Raw genomic sequence first — 27,406 nt, 5'->3', positions numbered from 1 at the left:
TATTACTTGTGGTGAACACTATTAAAAAAATCATACTGTATGTAAAACTGTGGGAACCTTTTCTGCTATCTAGCAAAGAATATGGATGGGCGATATCACCAAAATATCAATTTTACTTCACAGTAACAATATCATGGTTTCACAATTCTCAATATCATATTGAGGTTTTTTTTTTAAATGCTTTTTAAGTAATTTTATGTTTATTTTATGTAAAGTTTATTTGTTTCTATAAGTTTATTAAAATTAGAAAGTCTATCTAAAATTTAAAAGTAGAATTAGAATTAATTTACATTCCTTTGACACTATTTACCTCTTTTCGATTATTATTTTTTAATATACAATAAAACTAAAAGCTGAAGATTTCTGTGGTGTATCATTCATCAGTGCTTCTTTTTCCACTCCAAATAGTATTTTGTATTTCAAATATGTATTTTAAATACATGTATCTGAAATACTGCCCATCCCTGGGTGTATGTAGGTGTAACCAAGGTGTGGGAACCCTTACAGACAAATTTGCAAAAAGATCTGACAAGTTTATAATGATTCATATTTAAAAATTATTCTTCACCTGAGAAATATCAGACGCTTTAATATTGCTTTCTGTAGCAGGGAATCTTGAGTGCTGGAATGCCTCCCGATGGCCAAGAGCAACGACTGTCACACGCGCCTCAGAGTACATCTCTAGTTGGGTGATGAAAAGGTGGAATATTTGAGGGAGGTTGAATGCTCTCTCTCTCTCTCTCTCACACACACACACACACACACACACACACACTCTCTCTCTCTCTCTCTCTCTCTCTCTCTCTCTCTCTCTCTCTCTCACACACACACACACACACACACACACACTCACTCTCTCTCTCTCTCTCTCTCTCTCTCACACACACACACTCACTCACTCACTCTCTCTCTCTCTCTCTCTCTCTCTCTCTCACACACACACACACACACACACTCACTCTCTCTCTCTCTCACACACACACACACACACACACACACACACACACACACACACACACACACACACACACACACACACACACACACACACACACACACACACTCTCTCTCTCTCTCTCTCTCTCTCTCTCTCTCTCTCTCTCTCAATTCAAATGAGCTTTATTAGCATGACTGTGTAACACAATGTTGCCAAAGCATGAACATATTATATATAAATAATAAAACAAACAAAAAAAACATATACAAACTAACAAAACATATATGTATAGATCATGTCATATGTAGCATAGTCAATATAAATAAATAGATAAATAAACACAATCTATCCTAATAAATGAATAAATACAGTGGGTCTCTCTAGAGAATTAGCTGACTCTGGCGTTGTGAATAGCTAACACATATTTAGCCGCTAGTGCAGCTGTAATATCATCTTCTCCCAGTAAGAAGAACATTTTCTCAGCGTCACTCAGTTCAGAGAACGATGGAATCAAGATTTCAAATCTGGGCAGAAAGGTTTCTCTTATACTGGAGTATCTGGAGCAGAAGAGCAGAAAGTGTTCCTCATCCTCGATGTGCTGTAGGTCACAGTGTCTACAGATCCTCTGCTCTCTCTCTGTCCATGTTTGTCTATGTCTTCCTCTCTCTATCTCTAGATCATGGTCACTTAATCTGTATTTGGAGAGGATTTGTCTTTCTTTAAAATGTTTAATAAATAGATAACTGGCCAATTTAGTGGTTCTATTGAGGGTCGAGTAACATTGGAGTTTATTCTGGAGGGCAAAATGTGCTTTTAGTGCTTCATCATGAGTGTCTTTTAGATGTTTGTGGATTTGGTTAATGATAGGTTTGGGGTTGATGGGGAGTATAGTCTGATGGACGAGTTGGAGAGCGAGTGTGTTCAGAGGATGAGGTTCTGCTGAGGTTTCATTGGCGAGGAGGGCTTTATATTGCACTGACTCTGGATCAGACTGATGGAGATGATGCCAGAACTGAACACATCTCTTCTGGATCTCGATGTTCAGCGGGTACAGGCCTAGCTCAGCCCTACAGGCGGCAGTGGACGTGTTTCTGTGAACCCCGAGAATATTTTTGGCAATTTCCAATTGTAATTTTTCTACTAATGTTTTATCCCAATTTTTAAAATTTAGTACTGGTCCCCAAATTTCACACCCATATAAAAGAATTGGTTTTATTATTGAATTATATAATTTTATCCAGGTTTTAATGGGTAATTTTAAGTGTCCACATCGTGACTTTATAGCATAGAAAGCCCTCCGAGCCTTTTCACCGAGTGTTTTCACAGCCAGACCGAAGCGTCCCGAAGCGCTGATGTCGATGCCCAGATAGCTGTAGCTAGAGCTGTGCTGCAGAACATGGCCTTTATACAGGAACTGGTGTTTGTGTCCCTGAGATCGGGCTTTCTTCTGGAACACCATGACTCTGGTTTTGTCCAGATTGACGGTCAGGGCCCAGTCGTGACAGTATTGTTCCAGCAGGGACAGGCTCTGCTGAAGGCCCTCAGGTGTGCGGGACAGCAGGACCAGGTCATCCGCGTACAGCAGACATCTGACCTCTGACCCCTGTAGAGTGAGGCCGGGCGCAGTAGAGCTCTCCAGCGCTGATGCCAGATCATTGATGTAGATGTTGAATAGAGTCGGGCTCAGACTGCAGCCCTGCCTCACTCCACGGCCCTGCTGGAAGAAGGCGGTTCTGTGGTTACCGATCTTCACCGCACTTCTGCTGTTGGTGTACAGAGATTTTATAATGTCAAACGTTTTTCCGCCGATGCCAATTTGTAGGATTTTGTACAGTAGACCATCATGCCAAATTGAATCAAATGCTTTTTTAAAGTCTACAAAACATGCGAATATTTTCCTTTGTTTGTCACTGATGTTCTTGTTGATGAGAGTGTGGAGGGAATAGATGTGGTCGGATGTGCGATGTTTCGGTAAAAAGCCAATCTGAGCTTTATTTAAGATGTCGTGTGCTGAGATGTGTGAGACGATGCGTCTGTTGATGATACTGCAGAACAGTTTTCCCAACACACTGCCCACACTGATGCCGCGGTAGTTATTGGGGTCGAGTCGATCACCGCTCTTAAATATGGGGGTGATGAGTCCTTCAGACCAGATCTCAGGGAAGTGTCCGGACCAGAACACCAGATTAAATAATTTGGCTAGAGTTTGAATCATGCTGGGACTGCTGAGTTTAAGCATCTCGTTATTAATGTGATCTTGTCCACATGCTTTCTTTAATTTAAGATTTTTAATATGTTCTAATATTTCAGATATCGTTATTGATTTATCTAATGGATTTTGATATTTCTTAATAGTTTTTTCCATGTCTTCTAAAGTTTTCTTTACTTTACTCTGAGGCTGGTTGAGGTCGGCCGGCTCAGTTTTTTGATACAGATTTTCAAAGTAAGATTTCCAGATTGTGCCATTCTGGAGTGATATCTCTAATTTGGGTTTTTCGAGTTTTTTATATAGGTTCCAGAAAGTGTTTTGATCCACTGAATCGTCAATTTCTTCAATTTTAGTGTGAAAATATTTGTCTCTTTTGTTCCACAGAAGTGTTTTGTACTTTTGCAGACAGTCTGAGTAGGAAAGCCGTAATGTCTGGCTGGACGGATCTTTGTGCTTTTTGTTGGAAAGTCTCCTGAGTTCTTTTCTGAGACCGGCACATTCATCATCAAACCAGACATCCTTTCTCTTTCTCTGTTGATTGGTTCTATGTTTGGTTTGCTGTTTAATATTAGATAGAGTTATCAATGTTATGAATATGTAATTTAAGTTTTTTGTTGCTAAATTTATTCCATTAATATCTAAGGTGAATTCAGTGGACATAAATTCATCTAGCATTTTTAATATGGTAGGATTGTTCATATTTTCTTTGAATTGTTCCGAGTTGGATTGATTCCACTTGAGTTTCTGTTTCAGAGGAATCAGTTTTTCAGATTCAGGTGGAGCAGGTTTGGTTATTTGACATGGGGCTTTCAGATAAAGCACAGTTTGGCAGTGATCGGACATCGGGAGCTGAGGTCTGACTGTGAAGGCGTTAATAAAGTTTTGATCAATATCTGTTATTGAATAATCAACCACACTGGTTCCTAATCTGGAGCAGTAAGTGAATCTACCTAATGTGTCTCCACGAGTTCTGCCGTTAATAATGTGTAATCCTAAACCTTTACAGAGTTTCAACATTTGTTTTCCACTAATGTTCACTGAGGTATCATAGCTGTTTCTTGGTGTGATATTCGATGAGGGATGAAACGTGGTGTCATTGGGGATGTGCTCATTATCTACAATATTTACATAATCAATTTCTCGCCCTGTTCTGGCGTTTAAGTCTCCGCAGATGAGGATGTTTCCTCTGGACTGAAAGTGTAAGATGTCAGTCTGTAATGTTGGGAAGCTTTGCTCTTCGTAATAGGGAGAGTCATGAGGGGGAATATAGACTGCACAGAGGTAAAGATTAGACTGATATATGACGGATTTCACTTCAAGCCAAATGGATGATTTTCCAGTTTTAGCAACTTTAATTGAATTTTTTAGATCGTCTTTGTGCCATATGAGTATTCCACCTGAGTCTCGGCCACATTTAATTTTAGAATTTTTTGATGAAGGAACCATAATTTCCTTGTATCCTATTGGACAATGTAAGGTCTCATTACTACGACACCACGTCTCCTGAAAAATACAGATGTCCATGTCTGTTACACTGCTGAGTAAGTCTTGGTCTGCAGTCTTATTACCAAAAGTAGAAGAGTGCAGACCTTGTATATTCCAACAACTGATTTTAAATGATTTCATGAATAGGTGTGTGTGTGTGTGTGTGTGATGCAGCTTATGTCCTCAGCCTGGAGCAGATGATGTTCAGCAGATGTCGTATCTGGTTGAGTTCAGCGGCTGCAGGGTTCTGTGGTTGTTGAGCGGCCGCTGCGTAGCTCTTGTGTTGGGATGGAGGTCCGGCTGGTCTGGGCTCTGCTGGAGGACGGGGACTTCTCTGTGTTGTGTAGCTCTTGTGTTGGGATGGAGGTCTGGTGGTCCGTCTGGGCTCTGCTGGAGGACGAGGGCTTCTCCTGTTTTCGAAGTTTCTGTTGTTTCTTGCTGTGTTTCCAAGGGCTGTGCTTTTCAACACTCTGGCGAAGACTTTCACTCCTTGCTTATTGAGATGTATGTGGTCATACATATGATGAGGCTGTATGTCTTTGTGATGGGCGAGATGAACATTGGGAATGAGTGCGCAGCTTCTGGACAGTTCCACATTATTCCCGTGGATCACGTGGAATGGCACATCGGTGCGTGGTAGCAGTGTGGACAGGGTTACTCTAGCCTCTGGGAAGCGTTGTGTGGCTCTGATCGCCACCTCTCTCATCATAGGAGCCACACGGCCCTTCATGGCCCTTAAATCATTCGTCCCTGTGTGGATTACGATGTGCTGGTAGTTTTCATGCTTACTCTCAGACAGGATCTGAAAAGCACTTCTTGTGTTTGGGCACCAGATTTTCTTGGCTTTCATGTTTGGTAGTAGAAGTCTCTCATTGACATATTTCCCATTAGAGTCAGTCAGGATAAGAGCATGTGTTTCTCCCGGGTCCTGTGCAGAGGAGCTGTGGATCTGGGGTGCTGGATCAGTCGAGCAGTGAGGCTCTTCTTCCACTGGCAGCTGTTCAGGTTGAGGGTTTTCCATGGGCATCTCTGGACGAGTCAAGGGTTTGGCAGAAGACTCTTTAGGTGCTGAAACAGAATCGAGTCTTTCTTTCAGATCTGTGATGAGTTCATCTTTGGTGTGGAGTACTGACTTCAAGGCCAATAACTCCTCCTGCATTTCTATTCTAACTTCCGTTAGTTGTCTTCCTAAAGTTGATTTAACTTCCCTTAGTTCATCTTTAGTTTTCTGAAGTTCTTCTGTCATTTCTTCTCTGTGTCTCTGCAGAGATTCAACTTCTTGTTTTAAGTTATTTATGTCAATTGTCACTTGTTCCATGTTGTTGTCTTTCAGGTGGGATAGTATTAATTCTTTTATCTCCACGACCTCTACTTCCAGAAGTGAAAAGTTGTCTTTCATTCTTGACATTGGAGATGGAATGGTAGTTGCTGAAGTCACTGTCGTCTTTAGAACTGATTTTTCAGGAGAGGGAACAATGTTCATATTCTTGTCCACTTCATCAGACAGTGCCAGCTTTTTTATTAATTCAAAATCTTCAATGAAGACCTTGAGAGCAGACTCTGATCCCTGGACCATGACAGTGCCATTTTGATACAAGTTCAGGGTCAAAAATCGTGTTTCATCATTTTTTTCAGCATCTTCAAATGCTAAGATCTGTCTGCCTTTACAGATGCCTCTTTTCTTGGTAAAGGTGAGATGTTGACAGAAGGCAGTGTGCCATAAAGGGCTGTGTTCGGTGTAAAAGAGCAGGTTGTTCATGGCACTGTGGTCCTGTAGATCTGCAAACAGTGTGTCAGGCCTCTCCTTCATCTGCTTGTGTCTGAGCATCAGCCTGGAGGTCTCAGAGCTCTTCTGAGGGTAGATGAAGGGGCGGGGCCAAGATGATGCGTTGGCCATCATTGATTTGAAATGTAAACAATCAACTGAAATAACTGCCACTGTTCTGAATTGTTTTTGTTTATAATCTCCCAGTGGAGATATAAAACTGGTAAAAATGAGTAAATAAGCCAAAAATGGGGAAAATATGACTTTCACTGATTTCTATAAAATTCCAGTTGTGTCCAAAATGTCCAAGAATGTTTTTCTGTGCTGTTCTTTCACACAGGGATCAAGCAAAAGTCCAAAGAGAGATAAATAGCACTGTCCATTCAAAATGTTTTTACCTTTCTTTTCCTCCAAGTTTTCTTATAGTGGCTGTTGTTGTTGTTTTGCTTGATGTTATCCTTTCCAACATGAGTATCCTCTTCTGCAGAGGTTATCCTGTGATCAGCTTCTCTTGAACTTTTCCTCAAATTCAGGTGTGACAGTGTAAAAAAAAAAAAAAAAAAAAAAAAAAAAAAAAACCTGTCCAGATTCAACAAAATCTTTGTTTAGATGTTGTCTAGATGTTGTTGTATGTTGAATCCTCTCTTTTCATTAGCTTGTTAGCAAATTAATCTTATTTTCTTGCAATTTATCTGGAGCTCAACTCAAGTGTGACTTGTCTCCTCAGAATCACACTCTCTCTCTCTCTCTCTCTCTCTCTCTCTCTCTCTCTCTCTCTCTCTCTCTCTCTCTCTCTCTCTCTCTCTCTCTCTCTCTCTCTCTCTCTCTCTCTCTCTCTCTCTCTCTCTCTCTCTCTCTCTCTCTCTCTCTCTCTCTCACACACACACACACACACACACACACACACACACACACACACACACACACACACACACACACACACACACACTCTCTCTCTCTCTCTCTCTCACACACACACACACACACACACACACACACTCACTCTCTCTCTCTCTCTCACACACACACACTCTCACACACATTCTCACACAGACACTCTCTCTCACACACTCACTCACACACTCACTCACTCACTCACTCACTCACTCACTCACTCACTCACTCACTCACTCACTCACTCTCTCTCTCTCTCTCTCTCTCTCTCACACACACACACACACACACACACACTCACTCACTCTCACACACAGACACACACTCACTCACACTCTCTCTCTCTCTCTCTCTCTCTCTCTCTCTCTCTCTCTCTCTCTCTCTCTCTCTCTCTCTCTCTCACACACACTCGATGAATATAGTATCAAAATGATTATAAATGAATATATAGTATCATAATGCCATTAACGTGAAACGTCACGCGTCGCGTTCATATAGGCTCTTGTCTGTAGGCTATAGCCTATAGCTTTCATCCCATAGAGCATATTATAAAGAAAAAGCTTAATGTCAATGCAGTAAGGCGTGATATTTAATCTCAGTAGCCAATACACCTTATTGAACTGTGACGGGGCGCTTAGCTACCGTCACGGCAGCGATGCGCTACCTATTACAGTTCACAAAGACTGAGTGCATATGTTGCTTGTATTTGTTTGTCAAGCGTGTTAATGTGTTTTGTTAATCCTTATATTGTTTCAAATCAGCGGTAACCTAGCCTTTTATCAAAACTCCCACAGTAATCCCGTAGTTTCGTGTGCACACTTATAATATCTATGACTACGGTGATTTATATGCTATAGCTACTATCATCAATACATATCTTGCTGTTTAAAACCTTGTTATTTATTTCACAATCATGATCAGTTTCAATAACCACGTAACATATGTTTTCATTAATTATGTATCTGTTTATTTAGTTTAAAAGGAACATAGCTTTGACATACCATCTTTGTGTCTTACTGGCGTCTCCGGTTTGTTTGTGTAAAGGAAATTTTGCCGCAATTGGGGGGGGTTTAAATAACGCTATGACTTCCGGGTCAATTGCAAGTGAACCGGAGTTTGAGTTATTAATTGTTTGACTGTTAGTATGACTTGTGGCTTTGCCAAATGTTAGCGGGAATCATAGAAATTATATTTTGTAATTTTCTAGTGTTATAGATGTAGCATTTCGGCTGTTTTTAAGCATTTATGGACTATTCACCTGAGCCACCCCTGCATTGTAATATTGTGTTGGTATGTGCCAATTTCAGGGGTACCTTTAGTCCTATAAAGATGAGTAGCTTTATTCTCTTGGGGGGGCATGAGATGAGAAGACTTAAGTCTGTGTGATGCTCTATGTATAGTGGCTTGTGCAAAGGCTGCAAAATTGTGATTGTTTTTTTTTTTTTTTTTTTTTTTTTGACTCTTATGTCAATTTATTTTCTTTACTAAACAGTTTTTTTTTCTTTTTTTTTTTTCTTTCTTGTAAATTTGTAATGCCTTTCTTTGGCCTTAATTGGGGTAAATAAAAATATCCCATCTGTTCAAACTCATCCAACTTCTCCTGAGTGTTTACATCTGCTCACGACGACTCAGCCACATTTACCCTCAACATGAACATGCAACTCGCTATTGCACGTTTAGCGTTTTAAAATGGTTTTCTATGGGTGTTGTTCATATTCTGATGCAATAGCAGGTTTTCTCAGACAACTGTGTATGGATTGTGCAAGGCTAAACCGGCGAAATGAAAGTCTCAAAATCCAAATGAATCAAATAGGATTGACTCAGAAACGAGTCAATGAATGCACGCGTGTCACCTGATCCACAAATACACATCTTACTTGTTGCATGAACAAATTCTGGCCTACATTAATACAAAATCGAGGTTTTGTATCAACAACTATGTCTCTATTTGTACAAAATGCTGCACATTCATGTGATTTTGGATTTTGCACACACAAGTTGTATTAGTTTTTGTAGTGACGCACATTTGTGAATTTGTCAAATAGATGGGTAGTTGTGCACACATTAATAATTAGCACCAGGCCTATTAATTTGTAGTTGTTTGTGTGTGGGTTGTGAAATGCTTAAAAACTGCGAAAAGAAAGTCTCAAAATCCAAATGAATCAAATGAGATTGACTCAGAAAAGACGTCAATGAATGCACGCGTGTCACCTGATCCACAAACGCACATCTTCTTTGTTGCATGCGCAAATTATGATACACTAATACAAAGGAAAACATTTGTATTCACAAAAATGTCTCTATTTGTACAAATTGCTTCACATTCATTCAATTTTGAATTTTGCACACGCAAGTTGAAAGGCATTGATAAAACATTTCTGCAACATGCATCAAGTTCATTGATAAGTGTGTTTGCACGTGTTAATAATTTTGATACTATATTCATCCCATATTAAACTACATTTCGTGACACAATAACAGTAGTAGCCTATTTTTAAATTACGCTTGCTGGTAAATGCATTCAGGGATCCTAGCTGTCTCAAGTCCACTCCGCACCTCACCTCTCGATGCATCCGCGGTAAAAGGGGCGGATCACGAACACATCCGGGAAAATGAACTTGACTTGGCTAGTGAACTTTGAACAGTAGGCCTACTTGGGCCGCGACAGATGACGTTTCTCAAGAACAAAGTAGGCCTACAGATAAAATTGCATATTGAGAAACGGCCTACGTCTCTCTCTCTCTCTCGTCACACAGCCATTTTAAGCAAAAACAGAGCATCAAAGTGTTTATCAACCATTATAAAGGAATTTACGTGTAGTTTTATGATTTTAAAGCTGGAGGATTTGAGAACCTGTATCTTGTAAAAGTTTGATCAAGGTGAGTGTTCATGTGTGACTTTCTCATATTAATATGAATCTCTGGAGGACATTTTACGTGATTGTTTTATTTATGAAACCTTTAATAAAGGGTTTCTTTCTCTTCAGTGTTTCCTTTGTGTTTCGTGATGTTTGTTTCTTCAGAAGTTTATCTTATGTGTAAACATACATAGGCCAATTCACACAAACGCCAACAAACAGTTTTCTTTTCTTTTTTTTATCGGATCAGTGTCTGTCGATGTGGGTCGGGGTTTGATTTCTTTTTCACCTGAACTTGTTCAATCAGTGTTTCTCGGTGTCAGTTATTTTTCATAAAATTCTAAGTCCAACGGTCTTGAGTTAATGCAGTCACATGTCATGATCCTTTTCTCCCACACTCCAGATATGTTCAGCTAAATAATGAAGATTGTTTAATTTAATTTAGTGTCTGAATGTTTTTCATTAAGAGTCAGTGGAGGAGATCAAACTCATCAGATTCTCCAGCAGCTTCATCATGGCTGATTCGCAAGGATCCAGAGATGGAGATTTTTCTCCAGGATGCAGGTACTTTCAACAAACTGTTGTGTTCACGTAATACATACAGTATACATATATACAGTTCTAGTTCTGCTATTCAGGATGCTTGTTTTACGTTGCACATTCTGACACTGTGAGGCCACCGTAGGTGTGTGTTTTTGTTTTATGTTCCGGGAAATAAACGAGTGAGTTGATGCATTGAAAGTGAAAATAGTCGTTATTTTTTAGCAACATAACATTGGTGACGAGGATGGCTGATGCCCCGTTTTTTTCTCTGCCACCTCCGGACTATTTTTTGCCCCTCCCTGGCGAACCTGTCGTTCCTTTGAATCAGTGGAGAACGTCTTTTGGACTGTACCTTTTAGCTATTGGATTGGATAATGCCACTAGCGCGAGGAAGCGCGCTATCCTACTGCACTTGCTAGGAGCGGAGGGGAACAGGATTTTCAACACGCTCGATGGTACTCTGGACACTTACAATGCTGTAATTACGGCATTAATCCACCCGTCATGCCACAAGGGCTCAGGACTGCCCTGCTAGGGGCCAAACATACAGACGCTGTCAGAAACCTAACCACTTCGCTAAATGGTGCCGGTCTGCTCCAGCTGACTACTCTGAACAGTCACATGACCCGGTGGTGCCAGTGCGCACCATAGGCCCCCACCCAAGGACCTTCTCCAGGTGCCCCGTATACCTGGATGGCCGCTGTGTCCCTCTTCTCCTCGACACTGGGGCCAAGGTGTCACTGCTGAATGTTGACACCTGTAACCTACTCTTCCCAAACAGACAGCTGCAGCCCCCATCCACTGCTCAAAATCAACGTTGTTGGCCTTAGTGTTGTCACGATACCAAAATGATTGTTTCGATACCGATACCAAGTCAAGAATTGCGATTTCGATACTTTTCCTGAAAAGGGAGAAACACTCTCAAATATCATTGCTGTGCTTTATTTTAAAACCGGGACAACATTCTAATCATATAACACACTAATAAATGAACATATGAACAGCAGATATATTAAACATTTGAACAAAATATGAAATATAAAAATATAAAAAATAAATTAGAGCAATGACATTCAAGATAAAAAAAAATAATAAATTTAGCAGCATTATCTCAGTTATCATAAGAAACATAAGAGTTACCGGTAATAACTTTATCTTTATTCTGAACTTTGAATAAAAATATGAACAGCGATTATATTAAACAATGTTTAATATTGGTAACATATGATAAGCCTCATTGGTGATATATTTGACATATGGGGAGAGAGTTGTGGAAGGCCTATACTTCATGTTAAACATAAATATATAGCTGCAAAGACAACGTCGGCAGTGTTGACGGCAAAATAGGCTACAGAATATTTCGTTCTGTATTGACAGGTGCAGTATTTGAAAATCGATAATATTTTTTTAAATTACATTTATATCTGCATTTATGTCAAAACCTAGAGACTTTCAAACATCAAAATGTCATTTATTAATATGTATTCGTGTCAAAGTGACATAGAACCATCTTTTCCTATTCTATTTTGCCTGGAAACGCTTTCAACACGCTTGCGTGAAAAATAGGCGTTGGTTTTATTTCTAGCATGCGCGCGTGTCACGCAGGCAGTGTGCTAGCTCTAACCTGTTAACAAGGGAGCCGAAATAAAAACGGACACGCCACGCATCCAGTGTGTTGCCGGGCTTACAAATCTTGAACGCGGTCATTCTTAGAAGTATCGATACTAATAAATTTAAGAATCGTGACATTTTTAATTACCGAGAATCGCGATACTTTTGAAGTATCGGTGCACCGTGCAACACTAGTTGGCCTACTTTACCTCCCAGTTCGCTACACCTCTACAACTGTGGACCGCTTCCCATTCCACATTCTACGCCACGGTGAGAACATCATGGGCCTTGACCTCTTTCTCAGCCTTGGTTTTACCCTACAGGACAACAACGGAACACGAATACTACAAGTGGGTTCCCCTTGGCAACAAAGGCGGCCTGAACTGTTCAATGGCCTTGGGTGTCTCACCTCATTCACACACAAACCACTCCTGGACCACAGCGTGCTCCCGTGGTCCAGCCCCTTCGGCGTGTTCCCCTGGCTCTGCGGGACGGCGTTACACAGGAGCTCCAACGCCTCCAGGCTGATGGCATCATAGAACCCATTGATGCCTCTCCGTGGGTGTCCAACCTCATCATTGCCAGGAAGAAGTCAGGTGGACTGAGAGTCTGCGTCGACCTTCGCCAGGTCAACAAGGCAGTCGTGCCTGACAAGTACCCTCTTCCGATGACAGAAGAACTCGCAACCCACTTCTACGGCTCCCGGGTCTTTTCTAAGTTGGACTTACGTCAGGGCTACTTACAAATCCCTCTGCAGCCGGAGAGTCGGAACCTGACGGCTTTTATCACCCATACTGGCCTGTACCGCTATACGAGGATGCCTTTTGGGCTCAGTTCAGCGCCAAGCTGTTTCCAGAAGATCATGTCCACAATCCTCGCCAGCTGCCCCGGGTACCGTGGCCTATTTGGACGATATTGTGGTACACGGGCCTGATGTTAAAACACACAACGCCCGCCTGGAACAGGTCTTTGACTCCCTCAGCCGCCACCATGTCACCTTGAACACTGAGAAGTGTACGTTCTCGACACCGGCCATTGATTTTGTCGGGTTCCGTGTGTCGGCAGATGGTATCTCCCCTCTCCAGTTGAATGTGGCAGCCATCAGCGCAGTCCCCAACCCCACGACAGCCTCGCAGCTGGCTTCATTCTTGGGGTTGACAGCCTACTACATGCGTTTCCAGGCAGGATGCTCCCTGGACCTGGACTTCTGAATGCCAAGTAGGGTTTGACGAACTGAAGCGTCTCCTCACCACGTCTCCGATCCTGGCACACTTCCAGCTGGACTGCCCCACATTCGTGACCTGTGATGTGTCTGCTGTGGCTCTGGGCGCCGTTCTGTCACAGCTCCATGACGGCGTGGAGAGGCCCGTGAGGAGAGGAGCCTTCGCCTCCCGAGCGCTCAGCCCCACCGAGCAGAAATACTCAGTGGGTGAGAGGGAGGCCCTCGCCTGCATTTGGGCGTGTGAGAGGTGGCATTTGTACCTGTATGGGCGGTCTTTTACCCTACGGACGGACCACCAGGCCCTGACAGCCCTGATGTCCACTTCGGGCAGAGGACACAGGCCCCTTCGCCTCTACAGATGGTCAGACCGCCTGCAGCAGTATGACTTTCAGTTACAATTCACGCCTGGCAAGACTAATGTTGTAGCAGATTTTCTATCCCGCCCTGCCGCCACCCAGTGCTCTGCTGTCTCTCCAGAAGATGAGGAGGAGGTAGTACATCTTGTCCACTCACCACTGAAGGACACAGTCTCCCTCCGTGACCTGGAGTCCGCCTCAGCAGCCGAGCCAGTCTTCAGCATGCTTCGTGACTATATCAGACATGGTTGCCCACGGCCATGCCCAGCAGCAGTAAAGGCTCACGTCAAGAGACAACAGAGTTCCATGAAGCAGAGGTTCGATGAGAAGCACAAGGCTAAGTGGCCTGCTATCAGAGTGTCAGACTGGGTCAGAGCCCGCCGGCCCCACAGAGCTAACAAGCTGTCATCATTCTGGTCGGCTCCGTACAAGGTCAGTCGGCAGCTCGGCCCAGCTTCATTTCAGCTGACTGATGGTTCCCGTTGGCAAGCTAGCTGCCTGTGCAGAGTGTCCTCCCCTTTTCACCACCCTCACCTGGCATGGGTGGAGCAGAGCAACCCAGCAACTGAGCCGGCCCCTCATGTGCCGGATCCCATTGCGGCACCTCTCGCCCCAGCTGTTCCGGCCGCTCAGGGCACCGCTCCTGCTTCAGCCCCGCTGCCGGGCCCCCTTGTTCCTGAGCCCCACCCTGTCAGGGTTTGTACGCGCCCTGGGCACTTCGAAGACTTTGTTGCTACCTTTCACGTTTGAACATTCGGAGGGGGGGGGAAATGTTGTGTTCACGTAATACATACAGTATACATATATACAGTTCTAGTTCTGCTATTCAGGATGCTTGTTTTACGTTGCACATTCTGACACTGTGAGGCCACCGTAGGTGTGCGTTTTTGTTTTGTGTTCCGGGAAGTAAACGAGTGAGTTGATGCGTTGAAAGTGAAACTAGTCATTATTTTTCTTTTTGATGCTAGATGGATGTAATCACAGTAATCTAAAGGATTAAACTGAATCTGTTCTCTGTTCCAGTTCAGTCCAGCAGAAGAGCTCAAACCCAGAGTTCAGCTGTGTGTCTATGAAGAGTAACCGCTCTATGGATCCGCCACTAAACTTTAAGAGTGGAGACAAACGGCCAGATCTCAGGTATATCATTTCAATAAAAGATGTGCTTATAGTATGACACTTTTGAATTAGAGTCATAATTTTTGTCAGTCAGTCTAATACTAGCAATGACATCAAGTAAGTGTAAGCTGAGATTTTTTCCACCTTTATATAATGGAGTAGTTGGGCGTTACAAGAGTAAGAGTAGATAAGGTGGTTTATCTTTAAAGATCAGCAAAACATTGGTCTCTTTAGTCGGTTGAGCCTGCGTCCTCCATTGTGCCTTTGAAAAGAGTCATGTGATCGTGGTTGATGTTCACCTGAGTTGAATCATTCTATAATTCTATAGTTGATTTCAATTGGATTGTTTTGAATTCCAAATTCCTAATATTACCGGTTTTCTCAGTCGCTTTGGTATAATTGTTGATTCATGCTTAATATTTGCAAACCAGTGAGTTAATTGATCAAAATAATTGTAATCAAAGTTTGAAACACAGTGCAAAACAGTTACAGACATTAAAGCAAAAGTCTTTTATAGGTCTGTATTCTTTATATTTTACTTAGTTTTGAAACCAGTTCAGTCCAGCAGAAGAGCTCAAAACCAGAGTCCAGCTGTGTGTCTATGAAGAGTAACCGCTCTATGGATCCGCCACTAAACTTTAAGAGTGGAGACAAACAGTCTGATCTCAGGTATATCATTTCTATAAAAGATGTGCTTCTTGTATTTGATTTTTATGAAATTGTTATTAATATACAGCAGTTTAATGAGTTACAATCTTGCTAGTTTCAGTCACTATTAATGATTATCATTGTGCTCTTGTGTAAAGCTCTATGTATTGTATTGTTAATACATTCACTCACTGTAAAAGCTTTTGTTACTCAGTTAATGACACAATTACATCAGTATCAGTGTGTCTGATTTTTGACCCTCTTCATTCTGATTTAAGGTCAAACCTTCTATCCAGACCAGTTAAAAACAAAACTGTGTACAAGCCTGTGATTCAGCCACAAGACTTTAATGAAAGCATGTATCCTGGTTTCAGGTAAAATGCAGGACTTTTTTGTTGTCGTTTAATTTTAGGTGCTGCAATTCACATCACAAATCACTCAAACACATGATTAATGATTAACACGTTTCAGAAACCTAATGATGTTCTGTGTCCCATAAATAGTTTTGTAAATTATGGCTATTTACTTCTCTAACTTATGTGATAATGTGGTATTTTAATCTTACAGCAATGACTCTAAACCTGCTGAAGTCCTCAACACATTGAGATCAAATCTGAGACAGAAGTTTGAGTGTTTGTATGAGGGAATATCAAAGCAGGGAAACCCAACACTCCTGAATGAGATCTACACAGAGCTCTACATCACAGAGAGTGAAAGTGGAGAGATCAGTAATGAGCATGAGGTGAGACAGATTGAGACACAGTCCAGGAGAGCAGAAACTGAGGACACACCGATCAAATGCAGTGACATCTTTAGACCTTTACCTGGACAAGACAAACCCATCAGAACTGTGCTGACAAAGGGAGTCGCTGGCATTGGAAAAACAGTCTCTGTGCAGAAGTTCATCCTGGACTGGGCTGAAGGGAAAGAGAATCAGGACGTCCAGTTCATATTTCCACTCGCTTTCAGAGAGCTCAACTTGATGAAGGACAAAACACTCAGTCTTTCAGATCTTCTTCATGTCTTTTTTCCTGAAACAAAAGAAATGGAAATATCCAGTGATGAATATAAAGTGTTGTTCATCTTTGATGGTCTGGATGAGTGTCGTCTGTCTCTGAACTTTAAGAGCGAAGTGAAACTGTGTAATATATCTGAATCAGCCTCAGTGGACGAGCTGCTGACGAACCTCATTGTGGGGAATCTGCTTCCCTCTGCTCTCATCTGGATCACCTCCAGACCAGCAGCAGCGGATCTCGTCCCCTCTGAGTGTGTCCATCGAGTGACAGAGGTACGAGGCTTCAGTGACTCACAGAAGGAGGAATACTTCAGGAAGAGAATCAGTGATCAGAGTCTGGCTGACAGGATCATCTCACACCTGAAGTCATCAAGGAGCCTCTTTATTATGTGCCACATCCCAGTGTTCTGCTGGATCTCAGCCACTGTTCTAGAGAAGATGTTGAGTGAAGCAGAGAGAGGAGAGATTCCCAAGACTCTCACTCAAATGTACACACACTTCCTGCTCATTCAGACCAACATCAAACATGAGAAGAACTATGAGAAGAAAGTGAAAGATGAAGAAATGATTGTCAAACTGGGGAAACTGGCTTATCAGCAGCTTGTGAAAGGCCACCTGATCTTCTATGAGGAAGACCTGAGCGAGTGTGGCATTGATGTGGCAGAAGCATCAGTTTACTCAGGATTGTGCACTCAGATCTTCAGAGAGGAGTTGGGCTTGTATCAGGAGAAAGTCTTCTGCTTTGTTCATCTGAGCATTCAGGAACATCTAGCAGCTCTATATGTGCATCTCTCCTTTATCAACAATAACATCAATGTGTTTGACCAGATTACCAAACCAACTAATGGAGTTTCACTATCTGATCTCCATCAGAGAGCTGTGGATGAGGCTTTAGACAGTAAAAATGGGCATCTGGACCTTTTCCTTCGTTTCCTTTTGGGTCTCTCAGTGAAGTCTAATCAGAGTCTCTTACAAGGACTAAAGACACAGACAGCAAACAGCTCTCACAACAATGAGAGAACAGTTGACTATATTAAAGAAAAAATCAGAGAGAATCCCTCTCCAGATAAATACATCAATCTGTTTCACTGTCTGAATGAACTGGGTGATCTTTCTCTAGTGAACGAAGCTCAACCTCATATGAGGTCTGGAGGATTACGTGATGTGAAACTCTCCTCGTCTCAGTGGTCAGCTTTAGTGTTTATGTTGTTGTCCTCAGAGAAGACACTGCAGATGTTTGAACTGAAGAGATTAATTGGAGACAGAAATGATCAGTAAGTAACACTGAGTACAATCATTATAGTCTAACTCTAAAACATGAACAAAGAGAAACTAAGAGATCAGAGGTGTTTAAATCACAGGACAATGTCACTCGACCTGCCACCGCTATATGCGCCTGTCACTCGACCTGCCACCGCTATATGCGCCTGTCACTCGACCTGCCACCGCTATATGCGCCTGTCACTCGACCTGTCATCGCTATGTGCGCCTGTCACTCGACCTGCCACCGCTATATGCACCTGTCACTCGACTTGCCACCGCTATGTGCGCCTGTCACTCGACCTGTCATCGCTATATGCGCCTGTCACTCGACCTGCCACTGCTATACGCGCCTGTCCCGCGACCTGCCACCGCTATATGCGCCTGTCACTCGACCTGCTACCGCTATATGCGCCTGTCACTCGACCTGCCACCGCTATTTGCGCCTGTTACTCGAACTGCCACCGCTATACGCGCCTGTCCCACGACCTGCCACCGCTATATGCGCCTGTCCCTCGACCTGCCACCGCTATATGCACCTGTCACTCGACCTGCCAACGCTATATGCGCCTGTCACTCGACCTGTCACCGCTATATGCGTCTATCACTCGACCTGCCACCGCTATATGCGCCTGTCACTCGACCTGTCACTGCTATATGCGCCTCGACTTCGACCTGTCACTCGACCTGTCACCGCTATATGCGCCTGTCACTCGACCTGTCACCGCTATATGCGCCGGTCACTTGACCTGCCACCGCTATATGCGCCTGTCACTCGACCTGTCACCGCTATATGCGCCTGTCACTCGACCTGTCACCGCTATATGCGCCTGTCACTCGACCTGCCACCGCTATATGTGACTGTCCCGCGACCCGTCACGGATATGCGGCTGTCCCGCGTCCTGTCACGGGTATTTGCGGCTGTCCCGCGACCTGTCACGGCTCGACCCATCACGGCCAGCGGCGGCGCCAGAGAATTATTAACGCATGTGCTGAGGTCAAATGAGCAAAACTTGCCCACTAAATATTTAATATTCAATTATTTTAATGACCACAATTAAAGTTTTAATTTTATTAAATTGAAAAAGCGCAACATTCAGCATTCAATCAAATAGAAAAGATGTATTATGAATAAAAATGTTACTGTATTTCAACATAATATCTCGTTATTCCGACATAATATGTGTGCGTGCAACAAGCAAGATGTGTATTTGTAAATCCGGTGACGCGTGCATTGATTTTTATTAATAAACTAGTGTTTTCTGACAGTGTCGGCTGCAAATATGAAGTTGACGATTGCCATATTCGTAGTGAACGCGCCAATAGAGAGAAATGCACATAATGGATTACATAATTAGAGAGTAGCCTTTTTCTTTTCGTTTTGAATTATTTCATTTAAAGACATTTCAAGCTTTGTGTATTTGATGTATTTCTCATGTCTATGTGAGGTTAAGTTAGGATGAGATGCGCTCCAGTTAACGTGCAATGCAAGTGACGGCTCGGGCGCCTCCATGATTATATTGTCTGTTATATTTGCTTCTTATTTATTAAATCCAGGCAATCGGTTGATGAAAAATTTATCAAAATTAAGATACAATTTATACAAAACGAAATTCACTTTAAAGAAAGGCTTTCTACAAAACAAAACTTAATGAAGTGGTCAAAATCATGTCTGACCCACTCCATGTCTCTCGATATATTGCACATCCTCTTACTTGTGCTGTTCACTTTTCATAAATCAACATAAATGGAAAAAAATAATACTATAGTATTTTAACAAATATGAAACTAAATGCGCTTATTTAATGGCTACAACAGTATAGTAGGCCTACAGACTCTCTATTTGTACAAATTGCTGCACATTAATTTAATTCTGAATTTTGCACACACAAGTTGAAAGGCATTTGTTCAAATCAAGTTCATGTATAATTGTGTGTGCATTTATGAATTATTATGATACTAAAATCATAACAAAGTAGGCTATGCTATGTACAAAAAATCAGATGAGCCCAGAATATGAACGGAACGTTTAATTACACGTTAAGCATTTTCCTCCCATAGAAAACCATTATAAGAACACTTAATGTGGCTTAATGCAGATTAGAATGTCCCTTTATTATGTCGAAATAACGAGATATTATGTTGAAATAACGACTTAATATCTCGAAATAACAAGATAAGTTTTCTTTTTTTTCCTCAAAATGCGGTTCAGGGCTTCCATAGAATACAGCCTGAATATAATTGCTTCCAGAAATTATTTTTGGGGGTGCTATCGGGGTGCTTTGGTCTTTCTTGGGGGTTCTGAAGCACCTGCTAGCCCCTCCCTAGCGCCACCCATGGTCACGGGTATATGTGGCTGTCCCGCGACCCGTCACGGCTATACTCGCCTGTCACTCGACCTGTCACAACTATACTCACCTGTCACGGCTATATGCGCCTGTTACTCATGGTTAAATAAAGATGTCATGGGCTAGTTGTAATTCTACATGTAGCCTAGCCTACACAATATAGTAGTAGACTAGGCTTAGCCTAATAATAATAATGATAATAATACCAATAATAATATTGATAATGATGATAATAATAATAATAATAAATATAGTAATAATAATCATTATAGGCTATATCAAGCCAACCTTACTGCATGCTATCTTAAGGTAAACTTGCACTAGCTACTGTTGGACTACTGAGACGTTAGTCACGGCCAAGCTATTTCACTGTAGCCTATTTTGTAATTCAAAGGATATTCAAAATATTTCAAGACAGTGCCACCTTCTGGTCAAAAGTTATCAATTTTTTCAAAATTTTTTGATAACTTTTGAATAAATCTGCCTATTGTAATGCCACTGGTAAGGTTTGTCATTGTCACCTCACTCTGACCACATCACATAGATTTCGTAACTGCGCCACCTATTGGTCGAAAGTGATATACCATTTAACCATCTTGTAAGTTAGGCTACTGTATGATTTTTCAGCCATTTGCCCCAAATCCTCTAAGTGTTTAATTGCTGGTTGCAGTTGGTCTGACACTCCCAGCCATGTTGGCATGTCTTGTCGTCTGCTTTTCAAATCTAGCCTAAACAGTGTTAGATTTTAATGACAAAAACAAACAAAAAACAACACCATTCAGAATCGGGATGCGTTTTCCAGGTCATCTTTGTTTTTTTAACAGTAACTTCGGGTCACGAGACTGGCACAAACAGTGGTTCGACTTAAGCCTTGTTTATACTTTCGCCCGGCTCCGCAGCGCGAGTCTCCGCCGACTGCGCGCGCACCTCCCCAAACGGACGAGGCGTTTATACTCGACGCGCTCGCCGTTGTACTATTCTTTGAAACGATAGGGGGCGACTCCAGTAATTATCCTCTAACCATCAGGAATCAGCGATGAGAAGAAGAAAGCTATACACACGTGACAATGTTTATTTTAGTACACGGCCACCAATACCACACTACAAAAAGAATCCTGTAAAACCCAGTAAACCCTGAGATTATTGCTTGTGACAATAAAACAAAATATATGGATATGAGAATGTGTATACAACATAACTAAATTAACGATCTCTTACATATTTTCTAATTTCACTAAACATTTCATTAAGTTTCGTGAACATTTTTATTAAACATGGACCTTTATGTTCTTTAAAAATACTTTTTATGCTATTGTATGCTCATTTTTAAAATGTAAGCAACTCATTTAGACGTGCAAACTGGGTGCCTGTGTGGTGAGAAGTTCGAGCTCGGCCAGATTCGGTTCGAAGTCGTTCATCTTCGGATGCGGCGCCGCGCGCGTTGTTACAAAATCTGCCGTGCACACCGCCAGGCGAAATGGGCCCTTGCGCACCCAACGCGCGCGACCGTCCACTCCGCGATGACGTCATTTTTGCCGCGCGCACCTTCGCGCTCGTGCGGACGCGTCGAGTATAAACCAGGCTTTAAGGCCTATTTATACTTCTGCGTCGAACTGCCGCCGTAGCTACGTCGTAGGCTGTGTGTAGCGCGCGTACCCTGACGTGCACCTCTCCAAAAATGTAACAACGCGTCAATTCTACGCGGACACAAGCGCTGTGATTGGTCTGCCAGAACCCCTCCCTCAGGGTTTCACATGCTCCCTAGGTGCGCGTCAACGCGGACAACGACACAGAAGTATAAATTAAAACCACGTGCCTACGGCGTATAGGCTCCGGCGTAGGTCCGACGCAGAAGTAGCCTATAATGAGGTAGAGTGAGAGGCGCATTTAACGCTCATGGGACGCAAGGCAGATGCATACAGCTGTGACGGATCGAGTGGTAAGCGCATATAGCCGTGACGGGACACGGGACAGCCGCGTATAGCCGTGACGGGTCACTCACGGGACAGCCGCATAGCCGTGACGGGTCGAGTGACAGGCGCATTTAGCGGTGGCAGGTCGAGTGACAGGCGCCGGTGGCAGCTGCCCCTGCCACGGAAAGATTTTACTCCCTCTCATTGCATTAATAAAAAAGCCAGTTAAAGATATTTAATAGGAAGTGTTTTTCATAGATTAATTTTTAATAGTATTTTTGTGCCATGACCGTGGAGCGGGAACATGTGTGATGTAGCCATGCACACTTACTAGAGCGTCTCATTCTAGTGTTTAATACTAAGGACTCGAGTCTACAAGCCTCAGAAGGACCCGTGTAACTTCATTTTCCAGTTGAGTGTGTGAGCCTTTCAAAGTAAACTCACTTGACTGTTGTCTGCGCGATCACAAAAATTGGGCTGCAAGCGGATCCTCCTGATGATGAAAATTACGTCACGCGGACGGCCAAAGTAAACTTGATAAAACAGTTAATTGCCTTGATGCCGTTCCTGGTGGCCGTTCAGTGGCGTAGCGGACGGGCATGCAGGGCATATTAAATTATTGTTGTTATTATTATTATTATTATTATTAGGCTACTTTTATCATTAATATTACAGTTCATTTGCCCTGCAATAATTTTATAGCGCATCACCGCATAACTGATGCGCTGTGAGGATAAAAGATTAGATTAGCTTACTTCTCATTTCAAAGACAACTTGTTGAACACAAAACACTAATTGATTCATGAAAATATGCAGTTTTTCACTAGGGGCCACAAGAGAAGTATTAAGAAAATAAATTAGATTAATAATGTCTCATCATCATTTTTCTTTATCACCAGTTGCGGGCAAAATGATGGACAATGATTCACATTTTGTGTGCATCATTTCCTGTGACAATAAAACTAAGTAAATTATTAAATAAACAAGTAGGTAAATAAACAAGTAACAAGCAAACAAACTCGTGCTTATTTTTTTATGAATAATTTGCTGATGCAGGTACAAAAAGACTTTTTCTTTAAAAAAAAGTTAAATGTCGCCATGGTGATAACCACAGCAACAGACAGGACAAAAAAATCTGATATGTGAAAATAGTGTTGTGCTGTAAATGCAGACTAATAGACCTGCCACAGCAACACTGACAAGAAAAAGAAAAAAACGAATCTGTGACGGCTGAATACGAGGCTTCTACAGTTATAGATACTAATACAACTTTTTCACATGTCCTTTATAAAGCAGTGTTTAATTAAAAAAATATTTGATGGTATTTAGGAAGGTATAATGTATTATTTACTTATGATATGAATTATTATTATTATTATTGTTAGCATAAATAATTAACTTATTTATTTTTTATTTTCAATTAGTGTCACACAGAACACTGGAGATGAAGTTCTTCAGAAGCTGATGCCTGTGGTTACAGCAACTAGATCAGCTCGGTAAGTCACACTGAGAACAAGCATCACTGTTAAAACATAACAGTTCTTACTTAAACATTATAAATTAATGGTTTAACAAAAAATATGAGTCACACTTCAGCTTTTAAACCCTCCAGCTATCTGACCTGATTTGTAATCTACTTAACCATTTTTATGATATATGTGTGAGAAATTTATTTTAAAATATATGCATTTATAATGTATGTATATAAACATTTATATGTAGACTTTTTTTATATTAATTTAAATTTAATTTATATGTTAATACATTTATATTTAGTGAAAAAACAGATGTTTTCAATGTATTTAATTTGATCAGTTTTATATAATATTTCTCCCTCACATAGAGACATAATCTCTTAGAATAACAGTTAAACTTACTGATATATTGAATTCATTGTTTAAAAAATAGATAATGCACAAATTATAAACAAAGATTTCTGTTTTGATCTGAGAGTGAAGAGTGTGTCATTGTTCATGTGTTTGATCTGTAAATGATGAACGCATGAGCTGCTCCTCATTAAGGTGATTCTGCAGTGCTGATAGTCACACTGAAAAACACACTTTGCAGAGATGGCAAAAGTACTCACTTCCCGTACTCAAGTAGAAGTACAGATTCTTGTGTTAAAAAAATACTCTGGTAAAAGTAGAAGTACTGATTTAATTTCTTTACTCTAGTAACAAAGTACAGGCTTGTAAATTTACTTAAAGTATAAAAGTAAAAGTAGCCTTGACAACCATTTTTTATGCAAAGCTACCTGGACCACAAAAATTGTTACTAGAGTGCAATCTGAGAAACTTAAGTGGATATGGAAAAAAGGTTCTTTATATGCCATTGCCTTCATTTTAAACAGATGTCTGCATCTAAAACATTACTTCATTGTTTATTGTTTATTATTATATACATTATTGATTATTGTGACAGAGACTGGGACTCCAGGTTAATAAGATTCTGACTGAGTAGCAAGATATTAATTCAATTGTGACAAGATGAATTAGATCACAAGAATTCACAAATCCAGTCTCTCTTTTTTAATCTTCCCCTTAACATTTAAAGGAATCTACATGTATGTGTGTGCTCAAATATGGCTTCTGGAATGGACAAAATATGATTGACTAAACCGACATTAACTGAGATGTTTTGACATGCCCTGACATTTGTGCTTTTTTTCAGTTGTTTATAATTAAACATATTAATGACAAAGGTGTCATTACACTCACATAATATGTGAGCTACATGTATGTACATGTTTGTATTTTCGAGAGAATAATGTTTATGCATGGTTATTGAAAAAACAAAAAAATCTGTGGGCGTGAATAATCATGAATAATGATGTGGTTCACACATGAGAAGACAATGACCCGCATGATAAGCTGCATAATGAGCTGCATAATGAGCCTTTCATTCAGGTGTGTCACTGAGAGAGTACCACAAGTAAAGAATGTGTTTCTTTAACTTGATGTGTTTTATCCAGCTGATGTGCGCGTTGACACGTTTGCATGGATTGCCTCAGATCATTTGCGTTTGAATAGCGCTTGCTCTCCATGGGCGTGTTCACATTAGCAGATAATGAGCTATAATGAGAACGACTGACATCTCTCTTTTCATACAGATTACATAAACTGTTTTTTATATAAATTACTTCATTTAAAATAAGAGAATTCAAGCTTTATGCTTGTGTGCCTGTATGCCTGTGTGACTTGAGTATTCGCTGAGTTACAGTTCATTTTCAGACACGTTTCAGAATGGACTTCACTGACAGAGAGAAAGCAGAACTCGCATCATGTTTATTTTTCTTTATTTTGGCAAAAAGCACAACATTTTGTTTTTATTGTGAGTATACACAAAAAAAAAAGACACTTAACAGGATCGAATGATGTATAACACTTATATGTAAGATCCAAATCAACAGAGTATTATACACTGATAAGAAAAAAAGCGAGCTGGTCATGAAGCGATCGCCGAACCCAGGGCCAGGACCAATTAAGGCCATGTCCACACTAATACATTTTCGTTTGAAAACGTATATTTTTCTCTCCGTTTTGGCCTTCCGTCCACACTGAGACGGCGTTTTTATTCATGAAAACGAAGCTTTTTTGAAAACGCACTCTAAAGTGGATACATTTGAATTTTGAAAACGCCCTCTTCACATTGTAGTGTGGACTGTGAAACCGGTGGAATTTAAAAACGATGACGTAAATTTACGCATGTGACACATATTGTACCAATAGATATTCATGTTTATACCAGTATTGTGCCTGTTATGTGCTATTCACTTTTGCACTGTTGCTAAAAATATTCTACATTGCACACTCTTCATATCACAGTCCTGAAAAGATGACAGAATTTACTCACATTTGCTGTCCTGCGGCAATACATGAGAGCAGTTGCGTTTAAGACCAAACATATGGTGACTGCGTGCGACCTGGACCGCATCAGTGAGTGGTGAGATATTTCACTAAATAAAATTATCCTGTCAGAAGAATTGCGCGATAACTTAATTTATTTTTCCATCTGAATCATGTCAGTGATCTTTTGTGGGGTTTTACGCATGCGCAGTAAAGGTGAATTGAGCATTTTTCAAAAGTTTCTCATCCACACTGAAACGTCCAAAAACGCTAGTGTGGATGGAGAGCGTTTGTAAATGAAAACGCCATTTTCAGATTAATGTAGACGTAGCCTAAGAAGTTCCCCATACTTTTAGAGTTACAACTAACAACCACTAGATGGCAGTATCGTATAAGAAATGAACTGGCAGCTCAAATAAAAGTTCAATGTGCATTGTATTAAAATAATCTTTATTGATATGCAAATAGACAATAGACATCCAGCAAAAGAAAAATGGCAAGTGATGTATGCCCTCAAATCTGTAGATGTGCATGGATTTGTCCTGGATCCATTCAAGAACTTGGGAGCAACTAGGGTATACAGACCTTCTGTAATGCGTAACGTGTCATAACGTAAATGTGTGTAGTATAGTGAGTGAGTAAAAAAACGTGTGTGTGTGTGTCTGGGATGGACAGGGAGAGAGAGACCATAAGTGATCAAATGTATACCTCAAAGGATGATTGGGAATGTCTTGCTGCTTGTCTGCCGAATCTCTGGGATCTCCGTTTTCTTCATTTTCAATAATGTCGCCGTCCATACTACTATGTGCTAACATTACCGCCATCAAGCCGCAATGATTTGCCGCGAATGAATGCCGCCGAATCTGTCGAGTTGTCTTGTAGTGGAAAGTACCGATATTCGTGTTAAAAATAAAAAGTAAAAGTATTTGTACTTCGTTACTTCCTATCTCTGACACTTTGACATTGTGATATACATTTAACACCCTTTACTTTAAACACACTCAATCTCAGCACAGTCAGGATTAACACAGTCCATTCATTTTAATTTTGGGGGGAAACTGGAAACTGTAGAGATTTTTCTCCAGGTTTAAAGTCTACCTCATGTCAATGTCACAGATTATGACATGGAGAAACACTATAGTACATCGATGACACGTCAATATCTGTATTATTAATGAGACTGCGTGTTCTTATCCTATGAGAAGACATTTCTGTTTTTCATGACAGCACATGGTGTTTTTCTATGACAGACACTTCAAACTGCAAAATCAGGCAGTAGTTCAGAGAGGCGTTCATGGGTCGCAAGTGTGTGTGTCCATGGTGCAAGAGTTGAGGGTGTTGCAGGCTTCCCCCATGATGCTCTCAGGCCGAGACTCGCTGCG

At 41.2% G+C, this 27,406-nt stretch overlaps 1 protein-coding gene across 1 annotated transcript in view; it reads left to right on the top strand.

Moving 5' to 3' along the window:
* The first annotated feature begins 10,019 nt into the window (after positions 1–10,019).
* The window catches only part of LOC311293410 (uncharacterized protein), a 331,123-nt gene continuing 313,736 nt past the window's right edge, over positions 10,020–27,406 (top strand). The window contains exons 1-7 of the mRNA XM_084413660.1: positions 10,020–10,169; positions 10,617–10,711; positions 14,903–15,016; positions 15,539–15,664; positions 15,922–16,017; positions 16,211–17,932; positions 23,604–23,675. Of these exons, the coding sequence (XP_084269786.1) occupies positions 10,662–10,711; positions 14,903–15,016; positions 15,539–15,664; positions 15,922–16,017; positions 16,211–17,932; positions 23,604–23,675 (2,180 nt within the window). The 5' untranslated portion in view covers positions 10,020–10,169; positions 10,617–10,661. The remainder of the gene's footprint in view (positions 10,170–10,616; positions 10,712–14,902; positions 15,017–15,538; positions 15,665–15,921; positions 16,018–16,210; positions 17,933–23,603; positions 23,676–27,406) is intronic.

This window comes from Rutilus rutilus, assembly GCF_951802725.1.
Source record: "Rutilus rutilus genome assembly, chromosome: 7".
Classification (NCBI taxonomy): Eukaryota; Metazoa; Chordata; class Actinopteri; order Cypriniformes; family Leuciscidae; genus Rutilus; species Rutilus rutilus.
The sequence above is the reverse complement of the archived record's forward strand: the minus strand, read 5'-3'. Positions and strand labels throughout refer to the sequence as shown.